Here is a 27,974-nt window from a genome sequence, read left to right as displayed (position 1 = left end):
GCAAGACCATAAAATAGAGAAAGTCAGAGAAAATGAAAAAGTAAAATTGCTCTGGGACTTTAGAATTCAAACAGACAGGCATCTGCCCCATAAAAGCCCAGACTTAACAATTGTCGATAAGAAAGACAAAAAAAGGCTGGATAGTGGACTTGGCAGTGCCTGGAGACAGCAGAATAGACGAGAAAGAACTGGAGAAGATAGCAAAATACAAAGACCTACAAATAGAAATAGAATGACTGTGGCAAAGACACCCCCACCCCCAAAAAATAAAACCTGGTGCCTCTTTTGGAGGCAAAAAAAACCCCACCGGATCTTATTTTTGGGGGGAAACACCTAGGTACAAAGGCTGAACTTCCTCATTCAACATTTCGGAATAACAGCATAACAGGGTTGAAAGGACCATAGAGGTCTTCTAGTCTAGCATTCATGGCAAGATACACAGCAACGTCAACCTCACAGTCCTTATTAGCATTCTTGACTATCTTAAAAATGCGCCTCTTCTCTCTGCTGGCAAAGCACGAGGCAGACACCTCACCTCTTTCAAGACCCCCATCTCGTACAATTAAGTCACCAGCCAAAAGGCTGGTTTATTTATTTATTTATTTATTTATTTATTTATTTATTTATTTATTTATTTATTTATTTATTAGTTGGATTTATATACCGCCCTATTCCCGAAGGACTCAGGGCGGTTCACAGGGCAGTTAAAACAGTACAAAAAGAGAATAAAATGGAATTAAATTAGTACAGGCCCACAATTCATAATAACAATAAAATTAAAATTTTAAAATTAATTTAATATAATTTAATTAAATACTTTAAAATTTAAAATCCCTCAGTCCAGGCCAGACAATTCGAACAACCAGGTTTTTAAGTCCCGGCGAAAAGAGCGAAGGTCGGGGGCAGTCCGAAGCTCCATCGGCAGTTCGTTCCAAAGGGCGGGCGCACTCACAGAGAACGTCCTCCCCCTGGGAATCACCTGCCGGCAATCTCTAACCGGCGGAACCCTAAGGAGGCCCTCCCTGTGGGCGCGCACAGGACGATGGGAAGCTGATGCTGGTAGCAGGTGTTCCCTCAGGTATCCCGGACCCAAGCCATTTAGGGCTTTATAGGTCATCACCAGCTCCTTGAATCTCACCCGGAGGGCAACTAGAAGCCAATGCAGCTCGCGGAGAAGAGGTGTTACATGAGAGTATCGGGACACTCCCATTACTACTCGCGCGGCTGCATTCTGCACCAGCTGAAGCCTCCGAGTGGTCCTCAAGGGCAGCCCCATGTAGAGAGCATTGCAGTAGTCTAACCGGGAGGTCACGAGCGCATGAGTGACTGTACGTAGGGCATCCCGGTCCAGATAGGGCCGCAACTGGTGCACCAGGTGAACCTGGGCAAAAGCCCCCCTGGTCACGGCTCCTATATTTAGATACCTTGTTCATCTGACATGGCTGATTTGCAATACCTGATTCCTACCTTCCCTTATCCAAAACCACTTCTTCCTCGTGGACCACAATCCCCTGCTCAGTTGAGCCATCATCGTTATCATCATCACATAGAGCTGAATCTGCCACCTTAGTATCCCTATTAAGTTCAGCAACGGCACGATATCTATCATGCAGGGACACACCAGAAGCTTCATGTTTAAGGTCAACAGCTCTCTACCAATCCAACCGTTGTCCATACTGCCCTTCTCCTGCAGGGCCTTTGAGGAAGATGGTGCTGATAGCAGAGCAGCTCAATAGAACAAACCAGCCGAGTTGGCCATCTAATTTTAGCCTGAAGAACACAACCAAGGACTCCAGACAAGCAATCGGTCCATGTAAAGTAGCAATCTGCTTATTAAGAGGAGGGTGTCCAAACTTAAAAACAGTACCACAAAAATAAAACAAGTGTTGCACTGAACTAAACTAGACATTCTAAAATACAGGTAGTCCTTGAGGTACGAACATGTGTCAAATGAATCAGACACAGTTTCACAATTTTTTTTAAAATCAAATTCATTAACTGAATCAAATGGACCATTAAATGAACGAAGATCTGACTTACTACTCTATTTCCTCCAGTTTGTTAATTGATCGCTGCCTTAACTGAGAAGCTTTCCCCACTGCTGCTGGCCACCCATCAGCTGTTTCCAGTGCAACCTTCCACTCAGAAACTAAATTGCCTCCAAGCAGGCTTGCAGAGTTCTCAGTTTGCAACTACTTTTTTTTTAAAAAAAATCCATTTGTTGCTAGTCTGATTTAAAAAAACAAACCACGTGCCACTAATTAGCTTAAGAGTCTCCGGCCAGGCACCCAGGGGGGAGATGGAGGAAGGGTTTACAGAACTGTCGGCTTGCAACAGTAACAGAGATGGAGTGGACCTTGAGGTCATCTAGTCTAACCCACTGCTGTCACAAGAGAGTATTTCTGAAAATGCCTATCCAGTCTCTTCTTAAAAGCTTTCAGTGATAGGGCGCCCACAACTTCTGGAGGCAAATTTAAATTTAAAACCTACAAACTGCAGTAATATATGCTAAATCTCCAAAATAACAGCAAGGAAACACAATGTTATAGAATGCTTTGTGTAGATGCTGGCTAGCATTTCTACAAGCAGTTTCAAGGAAAATGCAAAGAAACTTTATCTTTGCAAAGTACCGTACTTTGCAAACAAAATAGTTTGCAAAGTACGGTACTTAAAATGAAGAGCAGTTTCCACTATAGAGTAACAATTTTTTTTAAAAAAATACTTACAGAAGCAATTCTAGCAATCCAGTCCTCAGGCCCAAGTGGCAACAGCTGCAAAAATCACTTGCTCTTGTTTGGCCATGTGACCAATCCCTTCCAGCTTCAGGAATTTGCATTTGTAACCAAACCGTCCAGGCAAATCACAGTGTTAAAAATGGCCAACACTGCAGCAGTGACTGAATCCAAGTCACACAGCTACAGAGGCCTCTTTTTATAGCAATTGTGAATTTCTAACGTAAGTACCCTTTCTGAATAAATTCATTTTTGTGAAAACTCGCTAAGTGAACGTTGGTACCTGGGGGATTACCTGTACAATTGTAACAACACAAGCACTTAGCAAGGATGAATTTCTGCTGTTTTCGAACTACGGATGTTAAAGATTACACTTTTGCTTATGTGGGAAGTCAGCCCCTCAGAGAAGGAAATATTAAAAGGGCAGAAAAATATATTTCCTCCAAAGAATCTTAAAGAGGCAGGAGAGCATGCCTAGTTTTTCTTGATAGCTCCAGGTCTCCCTCCCACAAGCGGAAACCAGTTCTGTACAAATGCAAATGTAAATCCAGGAAGGTTGCAGGTCCCCAGCTTGGAGATTAAAAAGACAAAGACACCTAAAATCTACATACCCCAGCCCCAGGGAAGCAGGACATGACCTTTGGACATAATAGGAGTAACCCATCACCGTCAGAATACCAGAATGTTAAACCCAGACTCAGCTCAGAATACATGACACAGGAAATAGCCTCAAACAGGAACAGGAAATCACTCCAAACAAAAGGCTCAAGAGGGTATAAAAACCCACTCCCTACATGTGCTCAGCCCTTTCCCTTTTTCTGCCAGACATCTTCCTGCCTGGTTCTCCTCTCCAATAAACTACAGCCTTCTTCCCAAAGCAGTTGCCATGATTATTCCCAGCTTGGATGAACCACGATGAAGACCTTTCTTCCAACACTTAGATACATACTTCTGATCAGAAGGTTAGATGCCCTCACACAGAGGCAGTGCAATTCTCTTGTAGCCTTCCTGTTTAAGATCTTTAGTTGTATGGTTCAGACACCATTAGACACCCAGGTTCCTAACTTGATCCACTGGACAATGTCCCAATTCTCTTCAACTTCTGTTGAGCCACCCCTCCCAGCAATCTCTGGTGCTATGCAAATGCAATGCAAACACAACCATTGACTCACTTGGCTTCAACCTCTGGTGCTATGCAAATGACTAGCTTGATCCACTGGATGAAGTCCCAATGTTGAGCCATTCCTCCCAGCAAACTCTGGGGCTATGCAAATGCAATGCAAATGCAACCAGTCATTTCTAGTGCTGGATTCATTTCTAATGGTGCATCATTTCATCTATCATGAAAATGGAGTAAGAGCTGCCCTAGAGTGAATTACTAAAAAGGCTGTGTTGCCTAACTTTTCCTATTTCCTCAAATGTATTTCTACTTTCCTCAGCCAAAATAAAGAACTAATTGGGTGCAGCCACCAGAGGTGGCAATATGTTTTATATAATGTGATTATACCCCCTAATGCAATTATTACATAACTTCAATTAGTATAGTGCAGTTTTAAGGGGGTGTAGCATCTTGTGCTATTTTTAGAGTCAATTCTGAGTTATTTGTTAGAATAGATTTAAAAGGATGTTGTATCACGAGGAGTCCCATCCTGGCTCAAACACCCGCCCTCTTCAATAAGGAGAAAATGAGTGTGACATACGGATTATAATAAATCTGAAGAAAGAGAATTTAACTGCAGACAATTCTGGAGCTCTTAAGGGAAATCGTGAACATCTTATTGACAGGCCTTTGTGTGTCTTTATTCCATAGTTCTACCGAATCAAGCATAGAAAGTCCTCAGAGTTAGATTCAATCAGTCTAAGATTCTCAGAGTTTGTTCTTTAAAAAAAATATATCAAAAGCTTCTGTAGGAGAGACCAGGCTGAGCCCAAAGGAGGGGTCAAATGCATCATTGGTCTTGAGTTCCTTTGCCCCTACCAGAGAATGTAGTCTAGCTCAACTTGAATTCCATTGACTCTTATCTACCACCAATTTGCCTTGACCGTTAGTAGTTCAGATTCTTGTAGAAAGCTAGCATGAAATAAACTTGTATTCATTTTGGACAGGGGTAGGCAACCTTGGCTCTTTTATGACTCGTGGATTTCAACTCCCAGAATTCCTGAGCCAGCTATGCTGAGGAAAAATGGAGAGGTTTCCATACTGAACCATGCTGGCTCAGGAATTCTGGGAGTTGAAGTCCACGAGTCATAAAAGATTGCCTCCCCCGGGTTTTGGACATAATCTTGACTCCCAATTTCTTGCACTGCTTCCACTTTTCAAGAGAGATGGGCTTGATGGTTGATGGCCCCTTCAAAAGTTCAGTCACTTAAGAAGCATTTGACTTTCAGCCATTATAAACCAACTTGGGTGTTTTCGTGTGGTTGCCCACAATTTGGACAATCAGAACGAAGTCTACAAAACAAGCACATGCAAATAACCTTGCAGTTTACGCAAGAGGCAGAACTATTTTGTTTTCCTTGGCACAATCCTGAGGTTACCACATAGGACATACTGTGGATTTTCTTCTCAAGCCCTAAGTTCAAAAAGAATAGTTGGAGAGGAGCAAAGAAGGAGGGTTTATCCAAAGGCAACATTCAATCTGCAGCCCTCATAATCTAAATTCATTCATCTCTATGCTGTCCTGCAACAGCAAGTTTTATCACAATAGTATTTTCATTATACATGTTTCCCACAGAACCTTGCAGATATATTTATAAGCTTACTGAGGCTGCTATTCTATTATGCCCAAGACAACAACACAGAGTCATTTATTGTCTCCACTGAGATGTTTCCTCAAGGATCTCTAGTTGGTTCTTCCCTATTCAGTCAAGCCAGGAAAAATCTCCTAAAAAGTATTTCTTGGAAAACCTTTTTTTCGTATTTACCTTGCTATTCTATCAGCTGGAAAGGCTGAAATTCATCTCTTCCAGTTTTGCACATCCTTTTGCCCTTCTCTAAAATTCACAAAACCCTTCTTAGGCATCCCATAATATCTTAGAGACTGAAAAAGTTTCAGAGTCTTCAAAAGCATTTCAACATTCAGAACAGAATGAAAATCAAACTATGGCCATGCTAGAATGTCATGAATTATGCCGCTTAGTCAACTACATGATTTATAAAATACACAAGTGCACCCCCCCCCCCAAACAAGAGGCCATCAATTTCTCATGCAGGGATGCCCAAACTACAATACAAACATGTCCAATTATGCAAAACTCAACCCACTATCTTTTCCAGACTTTTATGAGAGTGTTTCTAGTCATCGTGGCTTATATTTATCTAAGCTTTGATTACTCAGTTTTAGCTCCTCTAACTAGAAGGAACTCCATAAAATTTGGGTTTAAGAAGGTCTCTGTCTACTTCCTAGTTACTTACTTTCTTCTACAATTGCTTTTAGGTCGCTTTAGCCAAAAAATAAATAAACTTGAACAGCTTAGAAAAGTTATATAAAATACACAGTATGTCAGGACCCACCCCAAACCACGTCTTAGGAAGACAAAAACTCTTGGAGTCAAATCTAGTCCAAAAAGAATCTTTACTATGACATGCTCGGTTGTAGGAATACAAGTCAGGACTTAATATTGTCCCATGAACTAAACCCTTATAAAGAGTTCCCGGTTTAACCCCCCTTAACCCCATTTGGTCAGTCCCCCACCTTTACCTCGTACCATTCCTCTCGTGGGAAAAAGGAACTTAGGACCCTTTATGTTTATTGCCCTCTTCCGTGACACAAGCCAGATGCCAGCCCCCCCTTTTGTTTTCCCAGTTCAAAAGGCTTCTCTTTTCCTTTGAAATGCCTAATACTGGTTCAATACACATCCGTTCTCTCCTCTTCGGGAGATGGCAGAATCCATGGAATAATGTTTGAAACATACATTTATGAATATGATATAAATGGATTCTGACACAGTACATACAGTATGATGTTAACAAAGAATATCATAAAAAAACAATAAAACTCCAATAACCATAGGAATATGACCGTAGCACAGACATCAGTGTTTGTGAACCTCAGCCACTTTAAGATGTGTGGACTTCAACTTCCAGAATTCCCCAGCCAACACTGCCGGGGAATTATGGGATTTGAAGTCCACACATCTTAAAGTGGCTGAGGTTCAGAAACACTGACATACATCATCCTCTGTGTCCTCTGTCTTTGACAGAATCGCAACCCTGCAAGATGATTACTTGGTGCTTGAAGACCACACGTGAGCTCCTTATTTCATCACTCTTCTTAGCTTAAGGAAGATGCTGACACCATTTTAGGAAAAACGTCTTTGGGCTTCTGATAGACTTACCTCAGTGAGCTTTTGGAGATGTTCAGCAGCATCATTTGGTGAAATGAATGCACTTTGATCTGACCTGCAAAATGGGGAGAAGCAGAGAATCACAGCCCCTTCCTCCAATCAACATAACTGTGGCGAAACTCCATTAAATGAACCCATTTCTGGATTTTGCATAGCTCTTTACAACCAGGAGAGATACACTTAAAAATATATCTCAGAGTGGAATGTTAGGCGATAGGAAATGAATTTTATTTCCTGAACCACTTTAATGCATTTACAGTCCTTAAAAGTTTACAGAAATGTGTTCACTGTAATTATTCCTTATGTTGTTAATCTAATGTTAATAAATGTCCTGCTCTGTCGTAATGTCATATATGAACGGAAGAAGAAATGTTTCCGTAATTAAAAGCAGTACGCCGATACTTTCCAAAACAAATGCAAGGTTCGTGCACATAAATGTTTCAGTGAACACCAGATAAAAACTAAAAATTGCACTTTGGATTAGATAAACCTCCACTAGCTAAAATTTGACCATCTGATCTGCTTTGTGATTTCTTAATCCTCACTATCTACCCCATGAATCATATCCAGCTCGCTTCGGTCAGTAACAGGAAGAAATCTTGGATTAATGAAAGGGAGGCAGGGTAGAAAATGCTGACATGGAATTGCGCATTTCTTTTTTCTTAAGGGCCTGTAATTCTCACTGATCACCCCATTCAGCTACATTTTATCCTCCCTAGCAAAGACAGGAGTCCCTACAATACCCTGAGCATATGTGGTAGGCTAGTTTTCCAGATAGACATAGCCCATCTGCTGGTCTGGGAATTTGGGGAGCGGAAGTCCACACATCTTCAAGTTAGCAAGTATGAAAAACCCTGGCCTATACCGTCTGAGGTAAAATAAGCAAATCCCCTTCAAATTTCTAGTTTAGAAATTTTAACATCTCCACCTTTAGAAAGTCTGTGTCTCTTTTCATATTTAGCTAATATTTCTGACTTACTGTAACACTCCGCAGCCCAGAGTGTCTATTCCGATAGAAATCACAATTTCCAGCACCTTCCTGCCGGACATAGCGTTATGCCTGCACACTATTTTCAAAGACGACTAATTTTTCCCTTTTTCATTTAGAGTTTTTTTTTTTTTTGTCTTAAGCAGAAAATATCTCAGGCTCCGGTCCTAACAGAGAAATCCACGGAACAGGAGTCCACGTTTCTTTCTTTTCCAGATTTCTCTCCAATTTCATATTTCTGTGTGGATACACCACCTCATCTGATGCCCAGGTAAAACTGAGAAAACAGGGAAGAAGGGGCTGGCATTGCCCGACACCCAAGATGCCAACATGAGTGAATACAGCCTGCTTTGAGTTGGGTGAATCACGTTGTGTGAGCCGCTAAAATATATTGTCCCCAGAAGCCACCAGGACTTGTTTATGCAAAAAGGAATACCTGGGTTGAAATTTGAGAGCTGTTTCCTGGTATCTGAGTGTGATGTTCTCAGCATATTCAGTAGCTGATGTCGCTGTTTTCTTCTGGCAGTCCGGGAGCCAGGATCCTGCATTTCCCATCTCCTGTTCAAAGAGGGAGGAGCAAAATAAAACGACATTCGAGTAACTGGGAGCCAGACTGATGCTGAACATCTGTTTTAGGAGGGGGAGGACAAAATGGGGAGGGGGAGGGGAAGAAAGAAGATGAAGAGGGAAGTCAAAAATTCATCCTCTGCTGCAGTCCTTGACTTGCAATAATCCATTTAGTGACTGTCCAAAGTTGTCACGGCACTGACCTATGGCTGTTTTTCACACTTACAACCATTGCAGCATTGCTAGGGCCACGTCATCAAAATTCAGGTGCTCGGCCACCGTCTCACATCTACGACGGTTGCTGTGTCCTTGGGTGATGTGATCACCTTCTGACAAGCAAAGCCAATGGGGGAGCCAGATTCACTTAACAACAGTGTTACTGATTTAAAGACTTCAGTGATTCACTTAACAACCGTGGCAAAAAAAATCATAAAATGGGGCAAAACTCGCTTAACAACCATCCCGCTTAGCAATGGAAATGTTGGGCTCAATTGTGGCCGTTAAGACGAGGACTACCTGTGCAAATATGAAGATGACAACATGGGGATGTGCGGGTCAGACCCTTGCATCCCACCAGAGTGCCCTTTTTGTTCCTCATCTTGTTCCTCAGAACCTTCGCAGTCATTAGAAGATTGTTTCTCCAAAAAAAAAATATCGCTCTTTTTTGAAGCCGTCCGCGTTATCAATCAAATCAGTCGAAAAACCTAAGGGCTACACAACATTCTGACGTTTCCTATGCAACAGCGGGGGGAAAAATTTCTTCCTCCTCTAACTTAAAAGATATTTTGGTTCATCTTGCCCACGCGCTTGCAAAAATCTCTTCGCAGCCATATCGATGTTACTTTTTTTGTTTTTTGACATGAAGCCTGAGACTTTGAAGAAAGTATAGGCTTCTCCCAATATTAAATTCTGAGCTTTTTCTAAGTTTTTTCCCCCCTCAGAATGAGGTGCTTTAGAAAGAGCGTTCCTTGCTCCATCTACCTAGAATATCTTAACGTTAGTTTTAGTGCCAAGGTTGAACTGGAAGAAGTCAAGTCCTCCCAGTACGCAAGAGATTGTGTCACACACCACAGAGGGACAGCAGCAAAATTCCCCTTTCCTGACTTCTGTAGGGCTGTTTCCGAAGATGCCATTAAGTTTCAGAGAGATACTGATGGGAGGACAACTGTCAGAAAGGTCAACTCAGCCCATGTAACAGTTGGAAATGGCATTTTGTATTACACAGCAGGAAAGGCTAAGAAAGATTAGCTGTCATTAACCTCTCTCTTTCACTTGGCTAACGAAAGACAATAAGCTCCTTGAATCACAACAGCACTGACTAGACTTTAAAAAGCAAGCAGAATTTTAAAATTGCATATGGCCGCACTAGAGTGATAAAAACACAAACAAGCTTGGTGCAGAAAGAAATCAATCACGGCATCTTTTTCGCAAAGTTGATTTCCTCAGATACTTCCCACAATTAACCTTAACAGGAAACTACAATCTATCCACACACAAACACACTCACACACACACACACACACACACACAAATCAGAATTCCAGCTCAGGAGAAAAACTGCTGTTTACTACTGAAGAAAAGAGACTAAAATGTCCAACCCATATACAAGTCAATGGCCAACCCAAAATGTCTGCAAAAGTCTCGTAGTCTTAACGGGTTTTTTTAAGAAATGTTCCCATCTCATCCCAATTGAACTGGAATGTTTAGAGATTACATTGTCTTTGTTTTCAGGATTTATTTCAAGCTTTTGAGCTGCATTTACTGTACCATGCCCCCCATGCCAGAGGACACCAGCCAATCTTAGAAATAAAAAGATAATCCCGAGGCTTTTCTTTTATTATTGATGAAATTACAGCAGGTATCTGCAAGCAAATTACCTGATTTTCTTCACGGTTTTTCCCATTTTCCGTTTTTGGAATGGAGGTAGGCTTTCTGGATTTTAAGTTCCCCATGCCAATTCTTAGAGTGCCATTGCAGGGGGTCGGCGTGTCTTGAAACACTGCCTGACTTTCCTCTAAGACTACAGATTTGTCTGGGTAGTTTTCCTTGTTTTCATCTCTGGGGGAAAAAAAAATAAATAAAAGCACATCTTTAAAAGCACTCTGAAGAATTTTAAGCCAGCAAAACAGGGAGCAAAATGGTGATGCTCAAAATGACACATTGATCATCCAGGTTATCTGAAAAATACAAATTTCCTTTTTTGTATGTCCTAAATCAGACATGTCAAACACAAGGCCCGGGGGCCAGATCCGGCCCGCGAAGTGGTTTCATGTGGCCCGCGAAGCCATCCTGGAAACAGTGAGGGAACGGCCCCAACTGCCTTGGCCCTGGCCCAGAGACCCTCCTTCTGCCAGAGACCCTCAGATCTGTCCCCCTCCTGCCCAGACCCCCATAGGCACCCTTGAGGCGAACGATGTAGAGCTGGCCACGCCCACTCAGTAGGCCATATGCACTCTAGCCATGCCCACCCAGTAGGCCACGCCCACCCTGGCCACACCCACCCGGCCCCCTGAGGGCAACCGCAATGCTGATGCGGCCCTCAATGAAATTGAGTTTGACACCCCTGTCCTAAATGGACTTTCCCATCAAAATCACCAAGCCAACAATAAAATTTCTTTATATACCATCACTTTTTACACAGAGGGTAAAGAAATCCCAGACTTTAAGAATTAACTACTACAGCCAACAAATGCAAATTTGCCAGATTAAAAAAAACAATTCTCCTGGGTTTGCTGTTGTGTGTGTGTGGTTTTTGGAATTAACAGTAGGTTTTCACCCTCTCGCTTGGACCCCAGCCTGAATAATCATCCAGACCAATACCAATAGCACTATAGCACTTAGATTTATAAACTATTCCTTAGTGCTTTACGGCACTTTCTGAGCAGTTTACAGAGTCAACACATCATCTCCAACAATCTGGGTCCTCATTTTACTGGCCTCAGAAGGATGGAAGTCTGACTCAACCTTGAGCTTGTCAGGATCGAACTCCAGGCTATGGGCAGAGTAAGCGTGCAATACTGCATTGTAACCACTGTGCCACAAGGACTCCACAGCTCCATAGTTTGTAAAAGTCATGCTATGCCTGATCTCAGTTGTCTGGTTCGTCTTCCTTTAGATAAGGTTCCAATCCATTTTGTGTTGCCAAATTGCAGATGGTAGAGATAGATAGATGAGAGAGAGATGAGACAGACAGACAGACAGACAGATGATAGAGATAATAAATAGAAGATAGATAGATAGATAAATGATAGATAGATAGATAGATAGATAGATAGACAGGTGATAAAGATAATTAGAAGATAGATAGACAGACAGACAGACTGACGATGATAGATAGATAGATAGATAGATAGATAGATAGATAGATAGATAGATAGATAGATAATAGACAGACAGACACAGACAGACTGACAATGATAGATAGACAGACAGACAGACAGACAGACAGACAGACAGACAATGGAGTTTATGGACCAGAATTGTTCATGGCTGCATCAAGCTCACAAGTACAGCAATATTTAGGGGAAAAAGTGTTGTGGTAGATTGTTGACCCCAAGATGTAGATCGGCCCAAAAATATACTTCATATTACCTCCCGTATAGACTACTGCAATGCTCTCTATATGGAACTGCCCTTGAAGACCACCCGAAGGCTTCAACTGGTGCAGAATGCGGCTGCGCGGGTTGTGATGGGAGCGTCCCAATACTCGCATATTACACCCCTCCTGCATGAGCTGCATTGGTTACCGGTTGTCCTCCAGGTGAGATTTAAGGTGCTGGTTCTTACCTATAAAGCCCTACATGGCTTAGGTCCGGGATATTTGCAGGACTGTGTGCTGCCAGGAACGACTTCCCATCGCCCTGTGCGCTCACACAGGGAGGGCCTCCTCAGGGTGCCGTCGGCCAGACAATGTCGACTGGCGACCCCCAGGGGGAGGGCCTTCTCTGTGGGGGCACCTGCCCTTTGGAATCAACTCCCCTTGGAGCTCCGGATGGTCCTGGATCTCCGTTCCTTTCATCGCGACCTTAAAACATGGCTTTTTCAACAGGCCGACCTGGACTGATGGAAGGGAGGTTTTCTTAATTTAGTTTTATTGTGTTTTTAATTGGACTATTTATGGGATAATTTGATTTAATACCTTTTAATGTTTGTATTTTGTGTTTTTATCGTTGTTAGCCGCCCTGAGTCCTTTGGGAGATAGGGCGGCATACAAATCCCATAAATAAATAAATAAATAAATAAATAAATAAATAAATAAATAAATAAATAAATAAATAAATAAATAAATAAATAAATAAATAAATAAATAAATAAATATTAAGATTAAAACTACAACCCTGTAATCTCTTAATTTGAGTCGGGGTGACTGGATGGAGCTGAGCGTTTACCAGGCAGGTGCCCTGTCTGACGCCACACAGAGTTCTCAGCGGATATTTTTTTCTTTCTGCCCTAAAGAGATAAACATCTGCCACTGCCTAGGAATGAACTGTCAATCTTCTGAGTGGGAGGCGAGCATCTTCACCACTAGGCCACCACACCTCTCAATATGAAGACTCAAACTACCTTTATTAAAGTTGGCTTGGAAAAGAGAATCCGGTTATGGATTACTTCTTCCTTCTTTATGCTCCCTAATTGGAATCATGGAGGCGTTTTAAGATATTTTCGCATTCTTCCTTCCTTACTTGGACTTAAGAATGCTTTCCTCTTCATTGCTTGGGGAACAGATCTCCCCTACAGATCCCCTGGTAACTACGGAGAATATTCGTAGCACGGATGGTAGATTTAGGCAGAGGCTTGTCCTCTGAGCTTGCTGCTTGGCTCCCGGACGTTTCATTACCAAACTAGGTAACATCTTCAGTGGGGTCAAAGATATCACCTAGCTGGAAACACAACGTCCGGGAGCCAAGCAGCAAGATTGACGGACAAGCCTCTGCATAGATCTCCCCTTTCTCAAAGCCCTAGAGCCCTGGTGGCACAATGGTTAGAATGCAGTATTGCCGGCTAACTCACTGCTCACTGCCAGGAGTTCGATCCTGACGGGCTCAAGGTTGACTCAGCCTTCCATCCTTCCGAGGTCGGTAAAACGAGGACCCCCAAATGTTGGGGGCAAGATGATGACTCTGCAAACTGCTTAGAAAGGGCTGTAAATGAAGGCTACTGCTAAGCTTGTAAGCCGCCCTGAGTCTTCGGAGAAGGGCGGGATATAAATGGAATTAAATAAATAAATAAATAAAGCTCTGTGAAGTGGTATATAAGTCTAAGTGCTATTGCTATTGCTTTATGTCAATGACCCAACAGGACCACTGGATGGTACCAAAGGATTAGAAATGCATTTGTTTGCTGCTTCCTGAAGGCATCTCCCTCCTTACCTCCACTAACTCCAGAGTTGATAACACAGCCGCCTTAAATTATTCCTGAGGGACTTGGTCTATTGAACTTAGTCCCTACCAAGCCGTCATCTATATTGGTTTGCATGAATGTTTTGTGTAAACTCAGCTTGGCCCAAACCAAAATAGATAGTCTTGTATACACTTCACCAATAATTATTATTATTTCAATAAATCATAGGTAAAAACCCATGTCTTAAGTCCTGAATATGTGGATGGTGCTCATCTCACCCTTTTTTTAACCGGCTGTTTCCGGCTTCCTCAAATCTCCTGTTTCGCAGCCAGTCGTACTGCAGCTGTAGAGGTTTTGAGAGCTGTAGTCTACCAGGTTGCAGTGGACTATGTCATCCAGCCTTCTCTAATAATTAAACCTGCCGTATACAATATAACCAATAACCATTCCTCGTTTTTTTAAATCGTCTTATGTAAGAATTTGACCCTTGTTCTTTGTCTAACATAGGGGTGTCAAACTGCTGGCCCACGGGCCAGTTGCATCATGCAGAGGCCATGCCCACCCTGGCTCCAGCAATGCAAAAAAAGTTTTGAAATGTCACAACACATCACATGACACGGCGAGTTTGACACCCGTGGTCTAACATTACCGAATAAAAAAGAGTGTGACAGGATTTTTTTTATCTCTCTCTCCCCTCCACACATTACACACTCAGTCGCTATTCCTTATTTACCCCTGAAATTTGATATATAATTCCTGTTAATTGATACAGCTGCATCCTCTCTGACTCAGTTCGTGTATTTACCACTTAGCAATAGCCATAGCACGTAGACATATATACCGCTCCGTAGTTTACAGCCCTCTCTAAGCAGTTTACAGAGTCAGCATGTTGCACCCAACAATCTGGATCTTCATTTTACCCATCTCGGAAGGATGGAAGACTGAGTCGAAGTCTGAATCGAACTTCTGGCTGTCAGCAGAGTTAGCCTGCCATGCTGCATTCTAGCCACTGCTCTATGAGGGCTCTCACAAAACAGAAATTGTGATGAACTAAACAGTTGTTCAGTTGATTGTACTGCTATAGAAACCAAATTGATGCTGAATTTAATAAGAGCTGCAAGACTTTTGGTAGCACAGTACTGGAAGAAGGAGGACCTGCCTACTATTGAAGAATGGACTTTGAAAGTTTCAAACTTGGCAGAAATGGCTACAATCTCGGCATATGTGAAAGATCACTCGCAACAGAGATATATAGTGGAATGGAAAAGATGGATTGATTTTATTCAGAACAAATATGGGACTACGAAGTATCATTTAGCATTTGAATAGTTATTAGTTATTGTAATTAGAGGCTATATTATTTTTCTTTTTAAGGAGAGTTAAAGTGCGATAGCGTTTAAAGAGTAATTATAGTAATTAGAATATTTTAGAGTAAGATTGTTTGATGTAATACCCTGTATTCATCTCTGGGAAGTTGGGGGGGGGCGCGTGTGTGTTGGGATGGGAGGGATGGGGAGAGGGGTGGGGTAGATGGGGTATATGTTTCAAAAATGTATTTTAAAACTTTTTTAAAAAAACAGTTGTTCAGTTGGCAGGGAGCAATAGTAGTACTGTGATGAATCCCTCAGCTTCCTAGAATCCTGATTTTTTTAAAATAAATAAATAAATAAAAGCCTTAAACCCTTATTTCCTTACCTTATAGAGCAACTGCCTGGGTTCTCACAATCCCACTGCCAGCGAATCACATGCCCAAACTATTTCTAAATATTTGTGTTGGCAGCAAAGTAATATTGGAAAGGTTACTGCAATTCAGACTTGAAAACACTCTGGCACACACGGACAGGGGGAAGCCTCAGAGGCATAATATTACTTACTTTTGCAGCACGGTTCTGGAGAGTGATATAGGCCACCAGTAACCCAGAGCAAACTGTCTACTGCCCTTGAAGACATCTCCAAGAAGTTCTCCCCATCTGCTCCTCAGCCCTGCCACACGGAAAGGCTTATCAAATGGATAACTCGGTCAATGAGTAGGAAGTGACTCTCATCACGCCCAACTGACTGAGTGATACATAAACAGGAAGCCAATTCTGCAGCAGGTATGGACGTACCTATCCTATACCAGCTATTTTGAGGCCTTATAATATCATTGACAGCAGAGCCATCACCCTGCCAACAAAAGTGCATATAGTCAAGGCTATGGTCTTCCCAGTTGCAATGTATGGCTGTGAAAGTTGCACCATAAGAAAGGCTGAGCGCCAAAGAATTGAGGCATTTGAACTATGGTGCTGGAGAAGACTCCTGCGAGTCCCTTGGACTGCAAGGTGATCAAACCGGTCAGTCCTAGAGGAGATCAATCCTGACTGCTCGTTAGAAGGCCAGATCCTGAAGTTGAAACTTGATGGAGCACTGGGCTAATGCCTCCTTAAGTAACACCAGCTGCCTGCAATTAGTGCAGGTTCGAGTCCCACCAGGCTCAAGGTTGACTCAGCCTTCCATCCTTCTGAGGTAGGTAAAATGAGGACCCAGATTGTTGGGGGCAATAAGCTGACTTTGTAATAATGCCACTTGGGGCCCCCCGAAAGGCCTAATAAGCAGGCATATACATAGAATGAAGGCTATTGCTAAGCACATTGATTTGTGCTTAGATTGTAAGCCACCCTGAGTCTTCGGAGAAGGGCGGGATATAAATGGGATTAAAAAAAAAATACTTTGGCCACCTAATGAGAAGGAAGGACTCACTGGAGAAGAGCCTAATGCTGGGAAAGGTTGAGGGCAAGAGAAGAAATGGACGACAGAGAATGAGGTGGCTGGAGGGAGTCACTGAAGCAGTAGGCGTGAGCTTAAAGGGACTCCAGAAGATGGTAGAGGACAGGAAGTCCTGGAGGAACGTTGTCCATGGGGTCGCGATGGGTCGGGCACGACTCCGCAACTAACTAACAACAATATCATTGACAATAAATGGACTTAAGTGCCCAATCCTTGCCAAATGCAATATGTAGTATCATATGCCAACAATACTCCACTGCATTCTGTATAGGAAAAACAGAATAACAGAGTTGGAAGGGACCTTGGAGGTCTTCTAGTCCAGGGCTTTTCAACCTTTTCACCCATTGTACCACTTTTGGGATATGGCAATATCTGAGTACCACCAGTTGCCTAGCAAGGTGTCAAAAACCTGATGATCAAAACAAACAAAAAGGAACAAAGTGATAAAGTACAGGCAGTCTTCGACTTACAACGGTTTGCTTAGTGATTGTTGAAAGCTACAGCGGCACTGGAAAAAGTGACTTATGACCATTTTTCACACTTACGACCGTTTCAGCATTCCCAAGGGTCACGTGATTTACATTCGGATGCTTGGCAACTGATTCATACTTATGATGGCTGCTGTGTCTCAAGGTCATGTGATCCCCTTTTGCAACCTTTCAACAAGCAAAGTCAATGGAGGAGCCAGGTTGACTTAACAACCTTTTATATCAGGGGTGTCAAACTCAATTTCACTGAGGGCCACATTAACATTGCAGTTACCGTGTGTGTGTGTGGGGGGGTGTTCCTTCCTTCCTTTTTCCCTCCCACCCTGCCTCCCTCCTTCTCATTCCTCATTCCCCTTTCCTTCCTTCCTTCCTTCCTTCCTTCCTTCCTTCCTTCCTTCCTTCCTTCCTTCCTTCCTTCCTCCTCTCCTTCTTTTCCTCCTTCTCATTCCCATCTCCTTCCTTCCTTTCTCCTCTCCTTCTTTCCCTCCTTCTCATTCCCATCTCCTTCCTTCCTTTCTCCTCTCCTTCTTTCCCTCATTCTCATTCCCATCTCCTTCCTTCCTTTCTTTCTGTGCTGATCCTGGTTGCTTCTGCTGAGCCCTGAGAGCTGATCCGTGCTTCTGCAGGGCTGTCAGAGCTCAGGGGAAGCGCCAGGATCAGCGCCGGGCTCCAGCTGATCGGCAGTTCTGGGCAGCTCAGCAGAAGTGCTGATCAACTGTAGCTGCGCGCGTTGATCCTGGGCTCTTGCCCAGCTCACTCGCTCGCCCTTCACCCGAAAACTAGCTGCTCCCTCACTCACCCTTCGCCCGAAAACAGGGCGCTCGGCAAACACGCCGCCGCTCGCTCTGTTTCTCCTCACTGCTTTTGTTAAAAAAGCCTGTTCTCTTCTCCCTTTGCCCCTTTTATACCTTCTCTTCTCTCTGCCCTCCCCCTCCCCCTTTTCCCTTCCAGGTGTGCCGGAAGCTCCAATTACCATGTTGCCACATGCACCGATCCTGGGGCTTCTGCCAAGCTCTGCAGCTCCAGCTGATCTCCTCCCGGTCTGTGCAGCACCGCTTTAGCTGGTTCCCTCCCCCACTACACTTGGCTAGGGCTCGCGTACCACCTGCCAGGTGCTAAAGTACGACAGGTGATATGTGTACCACCTGTTGAAAAGCCCTTTCCTAGTCTAACCTGCTGCCCAAGCAAGAGACCCTCTATACCCAGTGGTGGGATTCAAATAGGTGAACAACCGCTTCTCTGCGTGGATGCCGCTTCTGGAAGTCCATTCTGGGCCTGGGCAACAAAAAAATTAGCTACCGGTTCTGCCGAAGCGGTGCGAACAGGCTGAATCCCACCACTGCCTGTACCATTCAGACAAGTGGCTGTCCAGTCTCTTTTTAAAAGCCCGCAGTGATGGAGCATCCACAACTTCTGAAGGCAAGTCATTCCAGTGGTTAATTGTTCTCACGGTCAGGACCACCTTCAACGTAAATCTGACCCCAGACATATCACTACTTAAACCACTTTGCCAGTTCTGAGGATTCCCATGGGAGTTTTTCTTGAAAGTTCCTAGGAATGTTGTCAAGTTCTGCTTAACTGCCATGAGCATCAGAAGTTTGGCCTTAGTTTTTATTAGAGACTGTACAGTTAATCTCAGCTGTGCTAGATTATTTTCTTCAAAATCTTGTATTTCCGCCTGGAAACACAACATTCCCCTGCTGGGATCAGCAGCATCTTCGACCCAGGCAAGGAAGATATAGGTACAAGATGTTCAAAGGCAAAGATTAAGCTTCCCAACTTCCTCCAGAACAAATTCAAAATAAATTTTAAAAGAAAACTGGAAGGCTGATAAAAGTAGAAGTCCAAAACTTGTGAAGAAAGCTCTTCAATTCATTCTTCTTTCTCAGCATGTGAAAAGTTTCGACAGACATTTCAGGAAAGGCAACCGAGAGCGTCGCCCAGGAGTCAAGATGGGGATGAGGCATTAACCAACCAAGGATGGTGCTTGGGAGAGGCTGCCACTAAACCTGGATGTTGTATTCAGTGATCCCAGTTGACCCCCTCAGACAGCCCCAGGCTTCATTGTTTTTTCACTGCCTTGCCCTGCTTTCTGAGAACATCAACACGGGGGCTTCTTTGGATCTCTGGAAAGTGGAGGATCACACCAGCTCCATATTCAGAAAGGAGGATTAATTCCTTCCTTTCCAGATCGTTTTCCTAATTCAACCCTGAGGTGGAAAAACACGTAAGAAGATCAGGAAGATCCCTAGGCTTTCTTCTTGGAAATGGGAGGTCCAAGCCTTGCGCTGTCCTTTGGGGTCCTCCTGCCCCACCCTTCTCCCTTGTGCCTGGCCAGAGCCCACATGGCCCCCAACACACGTCCTTAGGGATAGACTGCCACTGAACACAGAGGTTCCGCTGGGAGACGGGCAGGCCTTGAGTTGCAGGTGGGCCAGGACCGGTTTGAAGGATGTTTTGTTTTTTGTTTTTCAGATTCCTCTATGCAAACGCTGAGCTTTGAAAAGGACAGCGCCGACTCGCTCCCGGCAGCCCACTTCATCTCTAGGAGACCATCTTTGCCTTTCTTCGCTCTTCGGGTTCCCAAAAGGACGCAACCTCCCCACGCGAGGCGCCTCCTTCGGCTGAAGGCCCCTTCTGGTTTTTCCCCCCCCGAGCTCCAGCAAGATCTCGGAGCCCCACCTGGAGGAACGGACGGACGGACGGACAGACAGACAGAGAGACAAGACATCCGCACTTCGGCTGCGGAGGGACCCTGGACAGCAGCCATTTACCCCTGATTCCTCTCCGGTCAGGGAACTGCACCTTAAGGCAGCCGTCCCGAGTTGCGCCGGCCAACGTCCCCCCCCCCCGCCCCCCAATGAATCGTCTCTTCCTTCCCACGGAGCTCCTCCGGTCCCGCGACCAAGCCAGAGCCTGCCGAGAGCTGCCCGCCCCCTCTTCCAGCTCCGCTCCTGGGTCCCCGGTGCCCAAGCCCGGGGTCCCCGGTGCCCAAGCCGCCTCCCTCCGTCCCCGGAGCCCGCGGGACCTGTCCAGCTCTGGCGCCCTGACCACCGAGCTCCCCGCCGACCCAGCAGGCCGGTCTGCACCCCCCCTCCCCAAACGCCCCCCCCCGCTTGGCCCGGCCGCGGCACTTACTCGGGCAGCGCGGGGCTGCCGAAGCTCTGGGGCTGGGCGCTGAAGCAGAAGCAGGAGAACATGGGCGCGGGCTCAGCGCGGGCCGCCGCCGCCGCTGCCGCCGCCTCCCCGGCTCCCTCTCCGCGCCGGCAGCCCAGCCAGAGGCATGGCCGGCCCCGGCAGAGCGAGCCTTTCACGCGGCGCTCGGCCAGCTCGCCCAGCGGCGGCCCGGGGCTCGGCCGGCTCTGCACATGCTCCGCGTCCTCCCAGCCGCTGGGGGGGGCCGCCACGCCAGCCTCCCGCCGCCCCGGCCGGCCTCTCCCGCCCAAGGAGCCCGCTGGCTTGGCCTCCGCGGAGGAGAGGGCGCCCGCCAGCGCCGCCCGCCTCGGGCATCTGGCCAGGGTCGGGTCTGGTCCGACCTCCGGGAGATTCGGGCGGCTCCGGCCGAGCCTGGCGGGGAGGGGCGGGCGGGGGGGGGGAGAGGGCGCCGCGCCCCCGCAGCTACAAGGGGAAGGGCGGGGAAGGCGGAGGCGCCGGGGCTGCACTTGTCCTCGGCACCGCAAGGGAAGGCAACGCCGCGCTTGGCCCCGCTGCAGCGCTCAAGGAGCCGGGAAATGGCAGACCCTCCCCAGAAAAAAAAAGCCGGAAAGCTCCGGTGGGCCCCCCCAGCAGTAACAACCGTGCGCCAGAATCCTTGGGGAGGGCGGGAGCTGTTTCCAGGCTTGCCCAGGCAGCTGCTCTTCTTTCCGGTCCTTTGGGTCATCCAGAAGAAGAGCCCCCCCCCCACCCCACCCCCAATGGGACCTTATTTTATTTATTTATTTTTTATTTTAATTCCATTTATATCCCGCCCTTCTCTGAAGACTCAGGGCGGCTTACAAACTTAGCAGTAGCCTTCATTCTATGTATATGCCTGCTTGTTAGGGCTTTCACACACACCCCCAAGCGGCATTATTACAAAGTCAGCTTAATTGCCCCCAACAATCTGGGTCCTTAGGTGACCAGGTGCCCCGGGAGCTCCGAGGCTGCGATGCCCCGGCCGGACTCAACGGCCTCCTGAGGCCCCGAGCGGAGCCCGGCCGCTGTCCGCCACCAAGGTGCTGAAGGCGGGCTTGGGATTCTTGATAGGCCAGAAGCAGGGTCGGGGAGAAATGGAAGAGCCAAATTGAAGAGTAAAACTCGCTCGGGACGGATTGGGCCCCCTCTGAAGTGGGCTGAGATGGTGAGGACCTGTCCTCTCCAAATGGCTAGCTAGCAGGACATCTCCACGCCAGAGTTGCTGGGAAGGTGAGGATGAACCCGGTGGACACAGGGTTTATGTCGCTGAGCCTGAAACAGGTGGGTGAGGCTGAAAGATGCTGCCCACCGTTGCTGTAGAAAGAATCTACCAGAACTTAATTTGTGTCTCGTGAAGAACAGGGGAGGGAAGGGGAGGACAGGACAGGACAGGAAAGGAAAGGAAAGATGACAATAATGATAATAAAACCCTGTTTGATCAAGTGATTGATTCCCATGAGTTGGGCAACTCAAAGCTTTTTCCCCACGCTGGTTTATCCCTCTGAGTATCCAGAAGTGGGGCTGGAACCCCCCAGCTTGGAAAGAGCCTGGGGAAGGCCAAAAGATGGGTGAAGTTACCCCTACGAGTTTGGGGATATATATATATATATATATATATATATATATATATATATATATATATATATATATATATATATATATATATATATATATATATATATATATATATATATATATATATATATATGTTTTCGTAGATTCTCGCGGGTGTCTGTATGTGTAGGTCTAGAGTCTCGGGTTTCTTCCCGCATTCCTTTCATCTTCAGAAAGTTGTGGCGACGTTTCGACGAAATCCCATCCGTCATCATCAGGCCGGAGTGTTCCTCCTGCTGCTTTCAGGAGCAATGCGTGGTCTGTGGTCAATGCGTGGTCAGACAGACCACGCATTGCTCCTGAAAGCAGCAGGAGGAACACTCCGGCCTGATGATGACGGATGGGATTTCGTCGAAACGTTGCCACAACTTTCTGAAGATGAAAGGAACGCGGGAAGAAACCCGAGACTATATATATATATATATATATTTATATATATATATATATATATATATATATATATATATATATATATATATATATATATATATATATATATATATATATATATATATATATATATATATATATATATATATATATATATATATATATATCCCTCACAGGATCATTGTTGTGGGGAAAATAAGAGGGAGAAGGTGTGTTGGATATCTTCACTGCCTTGAGTTATTTGTAAGGCATGATGCAAATAAATCAAATCAAGGTCTGCAGAGCTCAGCCACCATGCTGAGAACAGTTTTTGCTTTCAACCCAATGCATTCATTTCCTTTTTACCCCCCTCACTTGTTCCTTCTTCCAGCTGGTTTTGTTGTGAGGAAGGAGGGAGGCGGGGAAGGTGGCTATTGCTCTCAAGGCAGCTAGCTTGGAGTGACATCAGTGGGACATCCAGAAACAATAAGGCTTTGGCAACTGTTGGAGAGGCTGGCTCCTGGCAACAGCCCTGGTGATGTTCATAGTGCAAGGAGACCAGGCCTTGGAGCAGGATGTTTTTTTTGCATCAAAAGCCCATCTCTAGTTTGCCTCTCCTTTTTCTCCCCTCTTTTTCCTCTAGAACAGACATGTCAAACACAAGGCCCGGGAGCCAGATCCGGCCCGCGAAGTGGTTTCATGCGGCCCGCGAAGCCATCCTGGAAATAGTGAGGGAACGGCCTCCACTGCCTTGGCCCTGGCTCAGAGACCCTCCTTCTGCCAGAGACCCTCAGATCTGTCCCACTCCTGCCCAGGCCCCCATAGGCACCCTTGATGACAATGATGTAGAGCTGTCCATGCCCACCCAGTAGGCCATACACACTCTAGCCACGCCCACCCAGTAGGCCACGCCCACCCTGGCCACACCCACCCAGCCCCCTGAGGGCAACCGCAATGCTGATGCGGCCCTCCATGAAATTGAGTTTGACACCCCTGCTCTAGAATATATAATCTCCTTGGTGCAGATGTAAACACGGGCATCAGTCTTGGCTGCTGCTTGGGCCCCTTCTCACAGTTGTTGCCATTTCCTCTGCAGCAGGACTGGGTCTGGCCTGGTCCAGAACCACCAAGGGGGCAGACCTACCCCAAGAAGCTGCTCTGCTCCAGTTGTCTTTCTCTTCACTGCTCTGTGGTGCAGTGTTTTTGTGAGAGCAGGATGAAGCCACAAGGCCGTTTCTACACACACACACACACACACACACACACACACACACACCATGCCAACTTAACAGAAAACAAAGAACTAGCTTCTTCTGCTTTGGCAGATGTGCTGAGCTAACCTGACAGATTTGAGGCACAGTGATGTCATTGCAATCCATGACGTCTCATTGGTGGATGTCAAAACATCGACAGAAGTGGAAACCAGAGGCTGAAAACTGCTATGAATGGCAGTAAACCAGAAGTGGAATTTGTTTGCCCATAGCTCATTAGGTCCCTTCGTCCCCAGAGGCTCATTTTATTTATACTGCCTGGTGGAACAGCCACTAAAGAATGTTTTTCTCTAAAGCGAATGAGGACTTCCGTCTTTAGCAAAACACATTTGTAATTGGAGGGAATTAAATGTTTGCTCAGCTTGTTCGAAGGCATCGCAGCTGATGGCAATGAAATACACCTTCCTTGAGGTTGGGAAGTGCAGGGATAATTCCTAGTAAGTCTTGGAGATTTGCTATTGAACTTGCAAGCCATGGTTAGTATTGATTACACTAATCGCTTGTGCGCATTTGATTTTCTCCAGAATCAACTATACTTTTTAATGAGAATTTATGTTAAGTGAAGAGGAAAAGAAGAGGGTGGGGGGCACAAATGATAATAGTAATGATGGGCAAGAGAGAAAGGATGTTTTGTAGAGACACAAGTAGTCCTTATCATGAAAAAAGGGTTCTGGGATGCACAAAAGCATTTCATCCAAAGGAACTTCCTGCTGACAGTTCCATGGGAACTAAGATACCTGTCAAAACCCATTCCTATTTTATTTTATTTCATTTCATTTCTATTTCATTCCACCTTTTCCTGGGTTTTGCCATACTCCCAAGGGGGAGGGGGGATGTGCCTGCAGGGCTATTGCTTTCACTTCCTTTATTCGCTACAATGAAATCCTTTACTTTGTTTATTGGGTTTGTATCCTGTTTCCTGTGTTATCTCTCCCTCTCTGAACTCTATCTTTTAAACTGTCAGTTAAGAACAAAGGAGGAAATAAGGAATGTAACCTCAGTGCCTGGTTTATGTCTACGCTCTCAGAGGGAGGTGTGAAGAAGCCGCGGACCCTCACTGCGTGAGCTGGAAATAAGCCAATGTTATCTTCCCCGTTTCCCACAATGGACTTAACACTTGGGGATCAGCTGTCCCATATCGGGCGGTCGATCCATGTGGTGGGGTCCTGCTTGGGGATACTATAATCTACTGCGTTGCGCAGGAAATCTCAGATCCTGTCTATTATGCCTGCTATCTTAATAAAAGTTCCTGCTTGGAAGAAATTGCAAGAGTTCTGCTTTCTTAAGATGTGGGATTGGAGTGGGTTCTGACAATAGCGCTCTTTCAAATCACTTCTGGCACTTCCAAGGCCTAGGCAGGGCATCTGCTTGGCCACCGTTTGCCACTGCTGTGATCTGGGCTCAGTGCTGAGTACTCAGAGCAGGGCTCGAGAATCGTCGCTCACACTTGACCATGGCTGTGTTCAGCTGGGTAAGAGGTGCCAAGAGAAGACCAGTTGGGGAGGGGGACTCTGCCTCCTGCACCTTCACTACCTCATCCTTAAAGCTGAGGAGGGATTCCTGAAGCAAGGTGTTTGGAAGTAGATGCTGTAGATTTGTGTGCAGAAAGGCTGCAGAGAGAGTCTTCTTGGAAAGCCTAAGCTTTCCTTAGCAAAGTGTGAAAGAGAAGCATCCTCAGCCTGAAAAAAATAACAGTGAGAAGAGAATCCCATTTAGAAATCATCACCAGGATCACATTCACACTCCCCCCGCCGCCCCCGATCCCTAAGGTGTGTTATAACACAGTGCCAATGCCTAGGGGGGAAAAAGCAGGCGTGAAGGTACAAAGCTGCCCAGAGAACTTAGCATCTTCTAGGCTCCCTATCACCTCTGAAGTTTTAATTTATTTTAGATTCTCTTAAATGAATCAATGTGCAAACAGGAAGACACTCTGCTGAGAAGGGAAGCACCGGCTCCAAGCAGTTATAGTTCCATCAGATTCCTGGGGAAATTCTTACATAAGGAAACGTGACATAGCAGCAACTTGGTTTGGAAGGATGCCCACTAACTGGGGAAAAAAAAAAAGAGAGAGAGAGAGAGAGAGAGAGAGAGAGAGAACTGTGTGGGCAGAGGCAACCTCAGTAGTTCACTCACAATAAATGGGCTGTGATTCATCACCCCCATCATGGCAACTTCTGCAGTTTGCAAGGGTGCTCCCGAGACGTTTCCCCAAATTCCAAGTGTGCCCTCATCCAAACCCCAGACCCAAAATGTTGAAGATACCTAGATGACAGCGCCCACTATTATTTATTCATTTCATCAAAGATGAAGCGATTTTTTTTTATCTTCTTCTGGACTGTTTTAAATAGAAAATTGTACAATGCAATATTTCCCTAAATTGCTCCCAAATCAAATAATAAAGATTGATGCATTAATTTGTCGGAAAGTTGAAAGATTTGATTTTCTTAACTGAAGTTCCAGCTGGGCCTGCAAATTCCATCCAGCTAAAAAAATCAAAACTTTCAGTGGACCTTTTTTTTGGAAAAAAAATAATAAAAATCTTAAGACCCCTAGAACAGAAACTCAACCATCTCTTTTAGATTTTGGCAGATGTTATCAATGATAAAAGATCTCCTGTGGCTGCAAGGGAAGCCATTGCTGGCTGATTAGGCTCTAGACCCATAAATTGCTTTCTCCATACATTCACCCATCTCTTTATTCTGATGGTCATCTCAGCCATTGAATTCCCATTTTTGACGTCCATTTCTTAGAATGAGGAGAGGTCGCCTCTGTTTGCTGGCCTGTTGGACACTGGAAAAAAATCTTGAAGTTGGGAGCAATTTAATGAGTGGAGGTGTGGGTGTGTATCAGGATGTATGCCAGGAGAAAAAATATGTTTCACTCAGAACGTGTGACTCAGAGGTACAGAGAAACATGAAAATTGGAACAGACTGAGCAAAGGCAGTCCTCTAAAAATACCCAATAAGTCATTTCTCCCCTCATCTTCTGAGGTTTGGCCACCAGCAGCCTTCTTAAGTCCCTTCCTATATTTCCCTGAGGCACACCTGCCCGGTCTACTTTCAGTACACACCTAACAATGGCCAGATCTGTGGAATTAATCAGCCTTCCTCTGAGCCAGAAGCTCCTGTGCTTCTATGTAATTTCATGCCTCATTTGCGTCAGGCAGAATTGACCTGCTTTATTTCTGTCTTTGCTGCAGAAGGTTTGCTGTGGGATTGTGCAAAAGATGATCTTTCCAGCCACAACACCGAAGCTCTCTGGAGCTGCTCAGGTGCGAAGACCTTGCTGAAGGAGATGATTGAACCCCAGTGTGGAATGAAGAAATAACTGGGCTTTGTTTTTCTTTACAGACATTTCACCTCTCATCCAAGAAGCTTCAGTTCTCACTAAGTGGTGGAGGATGGAAGGATTTATATTCCTTGCAGACAGGTGGTCATTTGCATTCTTTTAGAGCAGGGGTGTCAAACTGCCAGCCCATGGGTGGACGCGTCATCTGGAAGCTACACCTACCCCATTGCTGGCAATGGCAAAACCATCCTGATACATTGCAGGACGTCACATGATGTCACGAGTTTGACATGTCTGTTTTAGAGAGTTGTTGAAGTTGTTGAAGGTTGATCTGTTATCCTCATGGTACCCTGATGTAGTGCAAATGGGTGTGTTGGGGCTTTCAACGACTTCAAGGGAAAACAAAGTCCAGTTGCCCTTTGAAGAAGCACCTTTGGGACAACCATGACCTGGATGACTGAGAATCTCCATAGAATGGAGAAGTAGTTGGGAGGCAGCCTCTTGCTCACTTGTAACACACCATGGAGATTTAACATGTTGTAAATATGCGGTGGCTCAGTGGGTTAGGGTGCTCAGCCTGTTGATCAGAAGGTCGGCAGTTTGGCGGGTCGAATCCCGAGTGCCGCGAAGCAGAGTGAGCGCCTGTTACTCGTCCCAGCTTCTGCCAACCTAGCAGTTCGAAAGCACACAAAAACGCAAGTAGAAAAATAGGGACCACTCCGGTGGGAAGGTAACAGCGTTCCGTGCGCCTTTGGCATCTAGTCATGCCGGCCACATGACCATGGAGATGTCCTCGGACAAGTGCTGGCTCTTCGGCTTTGAAACAGAGATGAGCACCGGCCCCTAGAGTCGGAAACGACTAGCACGCATGTGCGGGGGAACCTTTACCTTTACCTTTAAACATGAAGAAAGTAAGAGAGTCCACTGAGGGCAAGACATGTATTGTAATGGCATTGCACAAAGGATGCAACTGTCATGCTGTGCAGTGCAATCACAATCATACCAGACTAGCCCAAAGCAAAATAAGCCA

The 27,974-nt window shown here is 45.4% G+C and overlaps 1 protein-coding gene across 1 annotated transcript in view; it reads right to left on the bottom strand.

Moving 5' to 3' along the window:
• Positions 1–20,738, bottom strand: part of FAM13C (family with sequence similarity 13 member C) — a gene marked incomplete at both ends in the record, with an annotated part of 44,338 nt that extends 23,600 nt beyond the window's left edge. The window contains 6 exon segments of the mRNA XM_083364205.1: positions 7,071–7,134; positions 8,504–8,625; positions 10,512–10,692; positions 20,367–20,626; positions 20,629–20,691; positions 20,694–20,738. Of these exon segments, the coding sequence (XP_083220331.1) occupies positions 7,071–7,134; positions 8,504–8,625; positions 10,512–10,692; positions 20,367–20,626; positions 20,629–20,691; positions 20,694–20,738 (735 nt within the window).
• Positions 20,739–27,974: the final 7,236 nt, after the last annotated feature.

Source organism: Vipera ursinii (genome assembly GCF_947247035.1).
Source record: "Vipera ursinii genome assembly, chromosome: 5".
NCBI classification, from domain to species: Eukaryota; Metazoa; Chordata; class Lepidosauria; order Squamata; family Viperidae; genus Vipera; species Vipera ursinii.
This window is presented reverse-complemented; position numbering and strand designations above follow the sequence as displayed.